The sequence below is a fragment of the Carex rostrata genome, chromosome 7 (assembly GCF_964058835.1).
Source record: "Carex rostrata chromosome 7, lpCarRost1.2, whole genome shotgun sequence".
NCBI lineage: Eukaryota > Viridiplantae > Streptophyta > Magnoliopsida > Poales > Cyperaceae > Carex > Carex rostrata.
In genome coordinates, this window is record NC_135924.1 from 6,074,864 (window position 1) to 6,088,839 (window position 13,976).

Sequence of the window (13,976 nt, forward strand, 5' to 3'; positions counted from 1 at the left end):
TAATTAAAAATAAATAAATATTATTAAAAAATATCAAAATTCATTTAATTATAACAGTAAATAACATTAATTTTTTATAATATATATTAAACTATATGATATATTAATATATATCCATTATTAATAAACAGATAATTATAACTTAAATTATATCCGCATTCATTGTATGAATATTCGGATATCTAATTTTTAAATAATACGGATCGGATATTACTGTTCCGTTTTCATATCCTAATTACAAGCTTGATTCGGATTGCCCCTCAAAAATTCATATATTACGGGCTATCAGAGCATCTACATCCCTAAAACTCAAAAGAATTTCTAAATAACTGTTAACTACTTTTTAGAAATTATGGTCTTTAAAGTTTCTAACTCTCACATCCTTGAAACTCATTTTATACCTTGTTTGGATGGAGAGTAGAGGGAGGGAGGGAATGGAAAGGAACAAAAACATTCTGTTGAATCGTGTTTGGTTGATAAAATTATATCGGAGGTGAAGGGTACAGGAGGTGAAAGGTTTAACCTTGTATCATTATAATTAATAGAATCGGTTTCTCTCCCAAATTGGAGTGTAACGGATGGAAATAAATTTTGTTACAAATAATTTTAGAAAAAATGACACAAATGTCCAATCCTATATCTTACATATATAATTTTCATACAAGATTTTTTCCTCAAACCTACAACAGTCACTGAATTTCTTATTAACCTCCTAAATTTTAATCAACTGAACAAAAAATTAGACGGAAAGGATAGTTAAATTTATTTTCTCTCATTAATAATCCAAACACGAAAAAGTTAAATATGTTAATCTTCCTTTCTATTCTATTCCATTCCCTTCTATTTGTTACCTCCCATTTCTTCCTCTACCCTCCATCCAAATAGAGTGTTAGAGTTTCTATTAAGCCACGTCAGCAACAAATTAAAAAAGAGAAATAATTTGAGCCAATCATTTGGCCAACATAGAGTTTATAAACAGTTTCTTAGTAAAAAACTTTCCTGCATAGTTTCTAAATAAGAAACTCTCTTACATTCCTGAAACTGGATTAGAAACTCTAATAGTTTCAGGGATGTAGATGCTCTCAGTGTACTCTGATCCGACGGTCCGGATTGAAACTCAAAAATTAAGTTACCTTTGTATAAGGAATCCATATCCTCTGAGGTAACAGAATATTTATGTTTGGATCAAAGCCGTCCGATCGGAATCTGGTCAATCCCATCCGATCTGGAATAACGGGATAGGCTTTAATAGTCGTGCTGATTCTGACTGCACGGTTCAGATCCAAACAGAATATTCTGTTACCTTAGGTGATACGAATTCCTTGTATAAGTCGGTTGGCTTCAGATAAGCGGTTCTAGTGTTCTACCCAATATCACCTCTTCCCGACACAGCACAATTTCTCAGTTTCAGGCATTCTATATTAGAAAAAACAAGGAAAAAGGGGCTCTCAATCAGATTTGGGCTAGAGCTAACCAGGAACAACCATGGTGTTCGTTCAAACCCTAGATCGCAAAACCCTAGCACTAGACCTCAATCCCCGCTCCACCTCCCTTCAATCCCTCAAGCTCTCCATCGAATCCCTCACTGGTATTCCTCTCCACCACCAGCGCCTCTTCCTCTCTTCTCGTCGGTTGCTCGCTCAATCCCCTTCGACCGACTCCACAACGATTCTCTCTTCTTTCTCCGTCACTGCTACCTCAACCCTAACCCTGCACATCCCCCTCTTAGGTGGCATGCAAGCACCCGTTCCACCCCGCCCGGCCAAGTATGATTTCCTCAGTTCTAAGCCGCCTTCTAATTACGTTGCTGGGTTGGGTCGTGGTGCTACTGGTTTCACAACTCGATCTGATATTGGTCCAGCCCGTGCTGCGCCTGATCTCCCTGACCGATCGACCGCCCTTGGTGCCGCACCTGCTGGACCTGTTGGTCGTGGCCGTGGCAAGGGTCCTGGTGAGGAGGAAGAAGAAGAGGAGGCTGATGAGAAGGGCTATGATGAAAACCAAAAGTTTGACGAATTTGAAGGGAATGATGTGGGTTTATTTGCTTCGGCTGAGTACGACGAGGATGACAAAGAGGCTGATGAAGTTTGGGAAGCTATAGATAAACAAATGGATTTAAGGAGAAAGGATCGGCGTGAGGCAAGGTTGAAACAGGAGATAGAGAAGTACCGTGCATCAAACCCTAAAATCACCGAACAATTTGCAGATTTGAAGAGAAAGTTAGCAGATGTGACACCGCAAGAGTGGGATAGCATACCAGAAATAGGTGATTATTCAAACAGGAACAAGAAGAAGCGGTTTGAGAGTTTTGTACCCATACCTGATACTCTACTAGAGAAGGCAAGACAGGAACAGGAGCACGTTACAGCTCTTGACCCAAAAAGCCGTGCAGCTGGTGGGACCGAAACTCCGTGGAACCAAACCCCAGTTACTGATCTAACTGCAGTTGGTGAAGGGAGAGGCACTGTGCTTTCTCTAAAGTTGGATCGGTTGTCTGATTCTGTGTCAGGTCTAACTGTGGTGGATCCAAAGGGTTATTTAACTGATCTGAAGAGCATGAAGATAACTAGCGATGCTGAAATTTCAGATATTAAGAAAGCTAGGTTGCTACTCAAATCTGTGATTCAAACTAACCCTAAGCATCCCCCTGGTTGGATTGCCGCAGCTAGGTTAGAAGAAGTAGCAGGTAAGATCAATGCTGCAAGAGAGCTGATTCAGAGAGGGTGTGAAGAATGCCCTAAAAATGAAGATGTATGGCTTGAGGCATGTCGTTTGGCTAGTCCTGACAATGCCAAGGCAGTTATTGCAAAAGGAATCAAGGCGATACCAAATTCGGTCAAACTTTGGATGCAAGCTTCCGAGCTAGAGACTAACAATGTGAACAAGAGTCGAGTGTTACGTAAGGGTTTGGAGCATATACCCGATTCGGTGAGGCTTTGGAAAGCTGTGGTTGGAATGGCAAATGAAGACGATGCAAGGGTGTTGCTGCACAGAGCAGTTGAGTGCTGTCCTCTCCATGTGGAATTGTGGATTGCTTTGGCTAGGCTAGAGACTTACGATCAGTCGAAAAAGGTACTTAACAAGGCCAGAGAGAAGCTACCGAAAGAACCTGCAATTTGGATTACCGCAGCTAAGCTCGAGGAAGCGCATGGTAATACACAGTCAGTTTCTAAGGTGATTGAAAGAGGTATAAGGTCTTTGCAAAAGGAGGGTCTGGAGATTGATAGAGAGGTTTGGATGAAGGAAGCTGAGGCGGCTGAACGTGCCGGCTCGGTTTTGACTTGTCAAGCAATTATTAAAAATACTGTTGGACTTGGGGTGGAAGAAGAGGATAGAAGACGCACATGGGTTGCTGATGCCGAGGAGTGTGAAAAACGTGGATCTATTGAAACGGCTCGGGCTATATATGCACATGCACTAAGCGTGTTTTTAACTAAGACGAAGATATGGCTTAAGGCAGCCAATTTGGAAAAGAAACATGGAACAAGGGAATCCCTTGATGCTCTCCTGAGAAAGGCGGTTACATACAAGCCTCAAGCTGAGGTTTTGTGGCTCATGGGTGCAAAGGAGAAATGGTTAGCAGGTGATGTACCAGCTGCAAGAGCTATTCTCCAAGAAGCATATGCTGCTATACCCAATTCAGAAGAGATTTGGTTGGCCGCTTTCAAACTTGAGTTTGAGAATAAAGAGCCAGAGAGAGCAAGAATGCTTTTGGCCAAAGCAAGAGAAAGGGGAGGGACCGCACGGGTTTGGATGAAATCTGCCATTGTGGAAAGAGAATTGGGTAATACGGCTGAAGAAAGGAAGTTGCTCAAAGAAGGTTTGAAACTTTTCCCGAATTTCTTCAAATTATGGCTTATGTTTGGCCAAATGGAGGACCGGCTTGGTAATGCTGAAAAGGCGAAAGAAGCATACAATAATGGCCTTTCTCACTGTCCCAACTGCATTCCTCTCTGGCTTTCTCTTGCAAAACTTGAGGAAAGGATGAACGGCCTGAGCAAGGCACGTGCAGTGCTTACACTGGCAAGGAAGAAAAACCCGAAAAATCCAGACCTTTGGCTCGCAGCTGTGCGTGCCGAGTCCAGGCATGGTAACAAGAAAGAAGCAGAAAATCTAATGGCAAAGGCGATGCAAGAGTGCCCCAATACTGGTAGTCTATGGGCTGCATTGATTGAAATGGTGCCACGGCAACAGAGAAAAACCAAAAGTATGGATGCATTAAAAGCGTGCCCAGAGGACCCGTATGTGATTGCAGCTATTGCAAAGCTGTTTTGGGCAGATCGGAAGGTCGATAAGGCCAGAAGTTATTACAACCGGGCAGTTATCCTGTCTCCTGACATAGGTGATCATTGGGCGTTGTACTATATGTTTGAGTTGCAACATGGCAGTGAGGATACACAGAATGAAGTGTTAAAGCGATGTGTGACTCATGAACCAAAGCACGGGGAGAGGTGGCAGGCTATATCGAAGGCCGTGGAGAATTCACATCTGTCGGTGGAGGCTATTTTGAAGAAAGTTGTTGTTGCTCTTGGCAAAGAAGAGAATGCTGTTTCAGATGGGATGAAGCCATAGTTCTATGCTTTGAATATGGTATTGTTCACTCTTGCTGTATCATTTTCCTATTTGTTGGATTCTTGTATTTGCAAGAGTTCTCTTTTGATAGCTTTTATTTGGTCCTGTTTATTCAGTTTTAATTTTTAAAAAAAATATTAGAACAATTTTGGTTGTATATTTTATGTAACAAAAAATGGATGTTTATTGAGTATTGTAAACTAATGTTCACTTTAAACCTGGTTAAGGGGTATATGTTTGTGATCTATATTGTAGTTCTTGCTTTCCTAAATATTATTTCTAAATTTATTATATAGTAAAATGGAGCAACAAATAGTGGATGTCTTCAAGGAAACATTGGCAAATATGTTACCAGCAGACATCGAGATGCTGATCATGGCTGCTGTTGAGGTTCAGGAAAGGATTTGAAGGGTATTTTTGGCAGTTCGATGAAAATTATCATCATACTACTTGTACTCAATTAAAAAAGTGCTTCTTGGTTTGTTTTATATCGAGGATTTATTGAACTGGTATTTTGTAGGTGAAAATAACAAACTGGTATCTCTGTTTGGTAGGGTCTGAAGGGTTACTGAGTTTTGAGGGGACGGATGTGGGCCAGGTAGTGCTAGGGTTTTGCTTGGGTTGGAGGATATAATTTTTTTTATTTTTTATTTTTTTATTTTTTGAGTCGAAGGCCCTTAGGCTTTGATTGAATTGAAAAAAGGTATCTCTTACAGAGTAACTTACTGGTAAAAGTAAAATTATCTATCTAAATTGAAAAGTAAAGTACCTATTGCTATCTCCCTAAAATTCATAATAAGACTTAAAATTAACATTACATCCTATTTTATTCATTACAGCTTTGTTTGGCCCCCTCTTTAGAAATTAGGCTGTTGTTTAGCTGCAAGTTTCTATCTTGCCCCTGGAGTGTCAGTAATTGCACACTTGAAACTCCTCTTGGTTGAGTCTTTCCTGAATGGTGAAATTCAGTTCAGAAACTTCTCCCCTTGATCCCTGAAAACTTGTACCCGTTCTTCTAGCCCAGTTCGCCAAATTATGTGGGTCCTGAACTGTTTTTCCCGTAGCTTTCTCCAGAGTGGTATATGCCTCTTGTTGCTTGAACATCTGCCCACATTCTGCCACCACTTGAGCTGCTCGCCAAATTGGTAAGTCCACACAGTTCCTTTGCATTGCGCTATTCAGTACCTGGCAATCTGTCAGAATCATGGCCCTTGCTCCTTGTCTCTCTTCTGGTACTCAATTAAAGAAGTGCTTCTTGGTTTGGTTTATATCAAGGATTTATTGAACTGGTATTTTGTAGGTGAAAATAACCAACTGGTATCTATGTTTGGTAGGGTCTGAAGGGTTACTGAGTTTTGAGGGGACGGATGTGGGCCAGGTAGTGCTAGGGTTTTGCTTGGGTTGGAGGATATAATTTGTTATAAGTCAGAACAGTGGGCATTATTTGTTTCTGTTTTTAGTGGAAACAATTGACCTTGTTTTTTGGGGCGCTACTTTTTCTGAAGAAAAAGCAATTTCATTTAGATGGTTACCGAACTTATTTATTGATAGTGTCTATGCCTTGAGTTTCAGGGAAGGGGGAAAAGAAATACTCAAGGGAAAAAGAGATAAATTTGACATGGTTTTAGTCATTCAGTATTGTTCTCCAATTAGCAATTACAGTATATGTGTATTTTTTTTTTAAATAAACCCTACTGATTTCATTATTGAAACCACAAAAACTTGAGAATACTGGTACCAAATCTCTGCTACCAGCCCTGCAGTACATAGTAATCCTAATATAGCTATTATAATCATCATTGCACATCATCACAAGCCAAGTACTATCATCACCTCAGAAATAACCCAAACACGACAACAATACTACGAAACATCAAAACACTACAGTATTTGGGCATATACAGAGAAGGCTGAGAATCCTAACAAGACCTAACTATGATTTGCAATTAACCATGGTTTAGTTAATCAAAGATGAGGGATTGGCAGGAGGCGTGGAGAAGAATCAGGGAGTCAATCTAGTTGTCATAGAAATGGAGGAGTCCATTTTAACCTTAACAAATTGTATTAAAAATTAATAAAAAAATGTGATATATAAAGTATTAAGAATAGTAGCCTCCAAAAGAAATTAAATAGAAATATTAACCTTTAAGAATAAAACAAAGAATATCACACAGCTGTAGGGGCGTAGGGCACAATTGCACAGTTCTAAATAAAGGAGAGAGAAAAAAGAAAAAACATCCGGAGAAATCCAATTTTGTCTCTCTTTCTCCTTTCTTTTATTTAAGTTGTGACATCTTCTATATAACCTTGCTATAATTATTGTGGGCATGTTTATTGAAAACGGAAAGAAATGATGAACTTTTTTTTTTTTTTCTCTCAAGTTGCTGGTAAAGGAAAACTAGAGAGTTTATAGCAATTTTCAGAACTTTTTTTTGAAAACTTAGTAGTAGCTACCAAGATTCGTGAGGGGGAATTGAACTCTCGACCTTTGGGTATAACAATTCTAGGACATTTTCCTACCCAATTGTGCTACCTCTCCTTTCTCAGCAATTTTCAGAACTTCAAAGAAATGCTTTCTGTATCAATGAATGCAACATTTTGATAAATTGTCCACAAAAGTTCTACAATCAACATTGCACTATTGAATTGACAAGAACAGCTGACAAATTTCTTCAATCGCTGAGAAGTCCTTGTCCAAATAGAAGAATGACGAACCTATAAATAAGGGCGAAAATGCTAAGTACTGACAAGATTCTAGAAAGCGTGACAAGAATTCTAATAGAGAAAGGTCTATAACCATCACTATTTATTTATTTACGGTCTGTCTCAAGTCAGAAAAAAGAGAGAGTTGTGATAGACACTCCTTTTACAAGTCATTGCTATTCTTCCTTTACCCTTCTTACCTTTGCCTTTTCTAGCTTTAGTAGCGGGTAGAAGCTTTCTAGGCCGGCCATAGGTTAGTGAACTCTCCCTCCAACGTAAAATGTATGATCTTTATATAAATGAAATCTCAATTAGATTCATTTCTAACTTATTTCTTGTTTGGGACTAAAATTTTTGTTGTTATTGTTTTTTTAAGACACTGATAACAATCCCCGCAGCCTCCATCCCGCATTTATCCCCGCAGATACTGTAAAAAAAAACATGGGGGGACCGCTCAATAATTAATGAGCGTTTAAAAAACTGCGGGTATTTAACTTGAAGCATCAAAGTATTTAACTTGAATTTGTCAGGTATTAAACCCTATGCAATGATCTCTATTTATGAAACAATAAATCAATCTATTAATTGTCCCCGCACAAATTTTTTTTTTTTTTTGAATCGTCCCCGCACAACTGGAGACCATTAAATAAACAATTACCTTATCCAATGATAAATACTCTGAGACATAATGATAAATACTTGTAACATAGGTAAATACTTTACATTATATGGATAAATACTTTATGTTACGTGGATGAATACTTCTCAGGCATACTTGCAACTTTCGGTAAAACATCAATGATAAATACTCTCAGACATAATGATAAATACTGTATGTTACAAGGGTAAATACGTTTCAGAAATAATGAAAAATATTTTTTTGAACATCAATTAACAGATAAACATTTATTAACGGGGATTTTTATTAGATAACAGTATAATTAATGCGGAGATTGTTTTTAAAGGAATAATTAATGCAGGAATTGTTATTAGAGGAAGTCATAATTAATGCGGGGATTGGTATTAAATGACAGTCTAATTTAATGCGGGGATAAAATGAAACTTTTAACGAAATTAGTGGGGGGATATATGGCAGTTAAGGAAGAGAGAGAGTGCGGGAAAAATGGGGGGATGGGAGTAGGGGGTTTCATATAATTATTCTTGTTTTTATTATTTACAATTTTATTATCAAAATACTTGGGAGCATAAACTAATCTCTCAACAAAAGTACTCATTTATAATTATGGCATTTTCTGTTCAACTTATTAAATTAAATCTCCATGCCTCTAAAAGACTAAAAAAAGTAACAACCTCAACTCTTGCAACTGATACATTCATCTCTGGAACAAATTAAAGTGCAAATTTAGTGCCATTTGAATAATTATCTCCATCCATAGGAAACAGATCGGCAAGTTCAAAAATCACACATCACATCAATTAGGTGAAATTATCCTTGAGATATTTAACGATGGAGAAAAAAGTACATAGTGTCACTTGAAAAATTAGCTCCACCGAAAGGAAACAAATCGGCAAGTCCAAAAATCATACAGCACATCAATTAGGAGAAAATATCCTCGAGATATTTAATGATGGGGGAGAAAGGTGGAAAAAAAAAGTTTAAGAGACGACAATAATTTCTCAAATTAATAATTTTTTTTGAGAAAAAATTTCTGTTAACTGAGTTTTGTTCACCATTTGTCCACAACCTTATCTATTCTCATCTAACTGTCTTTTTACAATATACAAGATTCAATTGAAAATTTACAGTATTATTTGAAAATTTTACAGTATACGAGATTCAATTTTATAGTATATATTTTACAGTATGCAAGATTCAATTGAAAATTCTACTGTATACAAGATTTAATTTTTACAGTATACAAGATTCAATTGAAAATTCTACTGTATACAAGATTCAATTTTACAGTTCTGCTGATTCAATTTTACAGTATACAAGATTCAATTGAAAATTTTACTGTAGAAGATTCAATTGAAAATTTTACTGTATAGAAGATTCAATTGAAAATTTTACTGTATACAAGATTCAATTTTACAGTATACAAGATTCAATTTTACAGTATACAAGATTCAACCCAGTGCGGACGCTAATAATTAACTCTAACTGCCAATAACCGCTAATAACTAACTCTAACTGCCAATAACTTCCTATAACTGTAATTTCCGAAAGTACAGTTTGAAAGTACATTTATTTTGTCCTGTTGTGCAAGTTGCAATCTTTTTCTATCATGGGACCACTTCAAATAGTTGCTGGATGTTTTGTGGTTAACTGATATATTTTATGTGATATATTGTATAATTATACAGCATGTAGAAGTAATTTTACAGTATTTGCGCAAGTCAAAGCTGTGGACAAATGGTGGACAAAAAACTGTGGACAATTAGACGCTTCCTTTTTTTTTAGTAGCAAAGCGACAAAGCATCATGATTACAATCGAAATTGGGTCATAGAGATAACGATTACTTGACCAAATTTCTACACTTATTCTTTATATAAAGCAGATGTAAATTGTTCCTGGTTATTTGATCCGAACCTATCCAGTTTAATTCATAATAATCAGTTATGTGCCCACGCGTTGCAATGGCGATTGTGAGTATTACATTATTATAATTTTTCAATGTAAGTCAAATAAAGAAGCAATACGTTTGAAACATACAAAAATTTCAAGCTATCACTTACAGTCTCTTTTCATGAGAAATACAAATTTTGGGGTTCTTTTGAACTAAAATCTTTAGGAGGATTGTTTCTGCTTGAAGAATTTCACTTAGCATGATTCTCTTTTAAAGTTGGCCATAAAAAATAGTATCGAACAATTCTGATGAAATTATAACACAATCAACTTCATTAACAAACTATACATGAAAATGAAACATAATTCACATCTGTTGACGTCCTTAGAAAAGAGAACGCCAAAATACATCTATCCTAATTTCCAATAATGTAAAAAAAACAAGGAGATCCTCTATCCTAATTTCCAAAATACATCTATACGATTTAGATTATATTATTGATTTTCTCCACAAGTTCATAAAGATTGGATAATTTCTGTTCTCATTGTCGAAAATATAGCAAGAGATGAAGAAGAGAAATAAGGAAACAAAAAACAAAATTGCTAAAATTGGAGTCTCTTTAATTTTAATTGTAACCATATATCGTGTGCAGTGTGCGTGACGAGTACATATCTAACTAAATTTAGATCTTTTACACGTAAAAAAAATGTATTTAATCAAAAGAAGACGTACTGTTTAATTGGAGGACTGATATTCAATCCAAAGTTTTATTCTTTAATCATAGTCATTGGCAGATCTGGATATCTATGTGCTTAATATAAGAATGAGATTAAACAATAACATTTAGAAAACATATTCTAGATAGTCAATAATATTGATATGCGATTCATTTGGAAAAAAGATAGAACAAAACATATCGGCAAGATTGAATTCAAAGTTGGAGAATTTATTTATGTCCCATTCATTCCATAGTCCTCACCAACTACGGTTGCACATATATATCTATTATCTATATAAACCCTTTGAAGTCTCACAACATCTACCAGCACAATCAACACTTGATCAGCACTCTTATTAATTAATTAATATCGACTAAATTTTTTCTTAAGAAACCATGAGCTCCAGCTGGACACTCGAGATTGAGACAGTTGTGCCGGCCCCTCACCTCTTCAAGGCAGCCGTGGTGGACTGGCACAACTTGGCTCCCAAGATTGCCTCTGACAAAATTGTTAGCGCTGTTCCGGTTGAGGGCACTGGTGGTGTCGGTAGCATCAGGCAATTCAACTTTACACCAGGTACTGTTCTCCATATATATATATATATATATAGATATATATCTGTGTGTGTGTGTCTCAGTTATTGCTTCAATGAGATGAGTGACTATTCAAACTCTTTTCACATGTTAAAGTATCTTAAATATAATGTTTTCAAAATACTATCTCAAGCATATGAAGCTACAATTATCTGAATTGAGTACAAAGATGATAACTAATTATGCTCTTGAAGTTTCTTTTGGTAAATAGTTAGACAAAAATATCAATGGAACTATTCTGACAAGATGCAATTCGATCTGCAGGTGGTCCCTTCGCCCTTATAAAGGAGCGCCTGGACTTTTTAGATGTTGAGAAATGTGAGGCCAAATCAACCCTTGTCGAGGGCGGCGGGCTCGGTATCCATGTTGAGTGTGCTTCGACCCACATCAAGGTCGAACCCAAAGCCAAAGGCAGCGTGGTCAAAGTAACCGGAACCTACAAGCCACTGCCTGGAGTCAATGTTGCAGAGGAGAGTGAGAAGGCCAAGGCAGCTTTCAGTGGAGTTATTAAGGGCTGTGAGGCATTCCTCGTCGCCAACCCTGATGCCTATAACTAAATCTTCAGGTATTAATAGCAGAGAATAAATAATACCAGAGTTGCTGAGACCTGAGAGAGTCTCCTTTGGTTATCGTGTGGTTTTGGTGTGATATCTTAGCTTTTCTGGTTTAAGAGAATGGCTTGGAGAAGTACTGTTTTTTGCTTGTTCAAATAAGAGGAGGATTATGTACTGATGTTATTCTATTTAATATTAAAAAAAAAAAGCTGTTGTCATCAATTCATCATATTTTCAAAGAAGGGGAGAGTTTTCAGCAACTTAAAAAGTGCAAATAATGTTTCCTTCAGAGTGATCACATTATAGGAGCAAAACTAGAAAATTCAGATTGAGGAATAACTAGAAAATTCAGATCGAGGAATTAAATAGTAAAATGCATAATGGGTAGTAGTGGAATTTGAATTTGAATTATCAAAACTACAAAGTAAAATTTTAACCACTAAGATACAAATAAATATGTAGTATTTATGAGAGAAACTGAATCAAATACATATATATTTAAAAAATAATAATTAAATTTTAATATATATAATTAAAAATTAAATATATAATTTGTAAAACATGTTGTGCCATGTCATTACTAAACACGACATAATTGACAAATGTGTTGTGCCAGTATGACACGAGGTTTAATATACCATTTGTAGTAACAAATTTGCTAGTTTCAAAATGAGCACAATATTTGTCGTGTTGACGTGTCAAGCCGTGAAATGTCATATATATATTTTTTTGTCAGTGATAAATCATCAAAATATGTTTAGAAAGGAAAAAAAAAAACTTATTAAACTTCCAATGAAGTTGAAAAAATTATGATATATTAACAGTAAATTCTTAATATTTTTAAATATTTTTTCCGAATCATTGTAAGAAACAGTAAAAGAAATTGCATTAAAATTCAAAACATTGTCTGATATTAGTTAATTATAAGTAATTTCAATGATATTTTTTCTGATATTTTCAATTATAAACAAGCATGTTTGTCCGTTGATTGAACAATTTGCGGTTAATAATCTGAGCATGCTCTACAATTTTTAACATGTTAAAATATGTGCGCTTTGATATCACACTTGTTATTGGCTTACATGCATACTTTTAGGAAAAAATAATTATACTAATCTCCTCACCCCAGTCCACCCTTTTCCCCCGCACTCTCTCTCCTCAATATTAACTTTCTTAACAGCCTTTATACCCCCATTTATTCCGCTAATAATTTTTTCATTTATCCCCGCATTAAATTAGACTGTCATTTAATAACAATCCATGGATTAATTATGCTGTCATCTAATAACAATCTCCGCATTAATTATATTGTCCTAAAATAACAATCCCTGCATTAATTATACTTTTCTTTAATAGCAATTTCCGCTAACATAAAGTATTTATCCATGTAACATAAATTATTTATGCATGTAACATAAAATACTTATCCATATAATATAAAGTATTTATCATTGTGCTTGAGAAATATTTATCATTGATGTTTTACTAAAAGTTGCAGCTATGTCTGTGAAATATTTATCCATGTAACATAAAATATTTATCATTATGTCTGAGAAGTATTTATTATTAATGTTTTACTGAAAGTTGTAATTATGTCTGAGAAGTATTTATCCATGTAATATAAAGTACTTATCCATTTAACATAAATAATTTTTCATTATGCTTGAGAAGTATTTATCATTGATGCTTTACTAAAAGTTACAGTTATGTCTTAGGAGTATTTATCCATGTAACATAAAGTATTTATCCATGTAGCATAAAGTATTTATCATTATGCTTCAGAAGTATTTATCATTGATGTTTTACTAAAAGTTGCAGCTATATCTGTGAAGTATTTATCCATGTAACATAAATTATTTATTAATGTAACATAAAATATTTATCATTATGTCTGAGAAGTATTTATCATTGGGTGAGGGGATTGTTTATTTAATGGTCTCCAGTTGTGCGGGGATAATCCAAAAAAAAAATTGTGCGGGGATAACTGACAAATATTTATGAGGGGATTGTTTATTTAATGGTCTCCAGTTGTGCGGGGACAATTAAAAAAAAAAAAAAATTTTGTGCGGAGACAATTGATGGATTGATTTAGTCATAAATAGAGATCATTGCATAGGGATTAATATTTTGCAAATTCAAGATAAATACTTTGATGCTTTAAGTTAAATACTAACAGTTTCTACAGAGTATTAATGATTGAGCGGTCCCCCCATGACTTTTTTGGCAGTTTGTGCGGGTTTTTTTTGCGGGGTTGAGACTGCGGGGATTGATACCAAGATCCTTTATGAAATAGATCGATTTTAACA

At 35.5% G+C, this 13,976-nt stretch overlaps 2 protein-coding genes across 2 annotated transcripts; both read left to right on the forward strand.

Moving 5' to 3' along the window:
• The first annotated feature begins 1,361 nt into the window (after nucleotides 1-1,361).
• EMB2770 (pre-mRNA splicing factor-like protein) lies at nucleotides 1,362-5,209 on the forward strand. The gene is made up of 2 exons (XM_078304784.1): nucleotides 1,362-4,590; nucleotides 4,869-5,209. Exon 1 carries the CDS (start codon nucleotides 1,486-1,488, stop codon nucleotides 4,570-4,572), a length of 3,087 nt encoding a protein of 1,028 aa, XP_078160910.1. The 5' UTR covers nucleotides 1,362-1,485; the 3' UTR covers nucleotides 4,573-4,590; nucleotides 4,869-5,209.
• A 5,641-nt stretch (nucleotides 5,210-10,850) lies between these two features.
• On the forward strand, nucleotides 10,851-11,892 carry LOC144557380 (pathogenesis-related protein 1-like). Its single transcript, XM_078305945.1, has 2 exons — nucleotides 10,851-11,099; nucleotides 11,381-11,892. Exons 1-2 carry the CDS (start codon nucleotides 10,919-10,921, stop codon nucleotides 11,671-11,673), a joined length of 474 nt encoding a protein of 157 aa, XP_078162071.1. The 5' UTR covers nucleotides 10,851-10,918; the 3' UTR covers nucleotides 11,674-11,892.
• The last annotated feature ends 2,084 nt before the right edge of the window (nucleotides 11,893-13,976 follow it).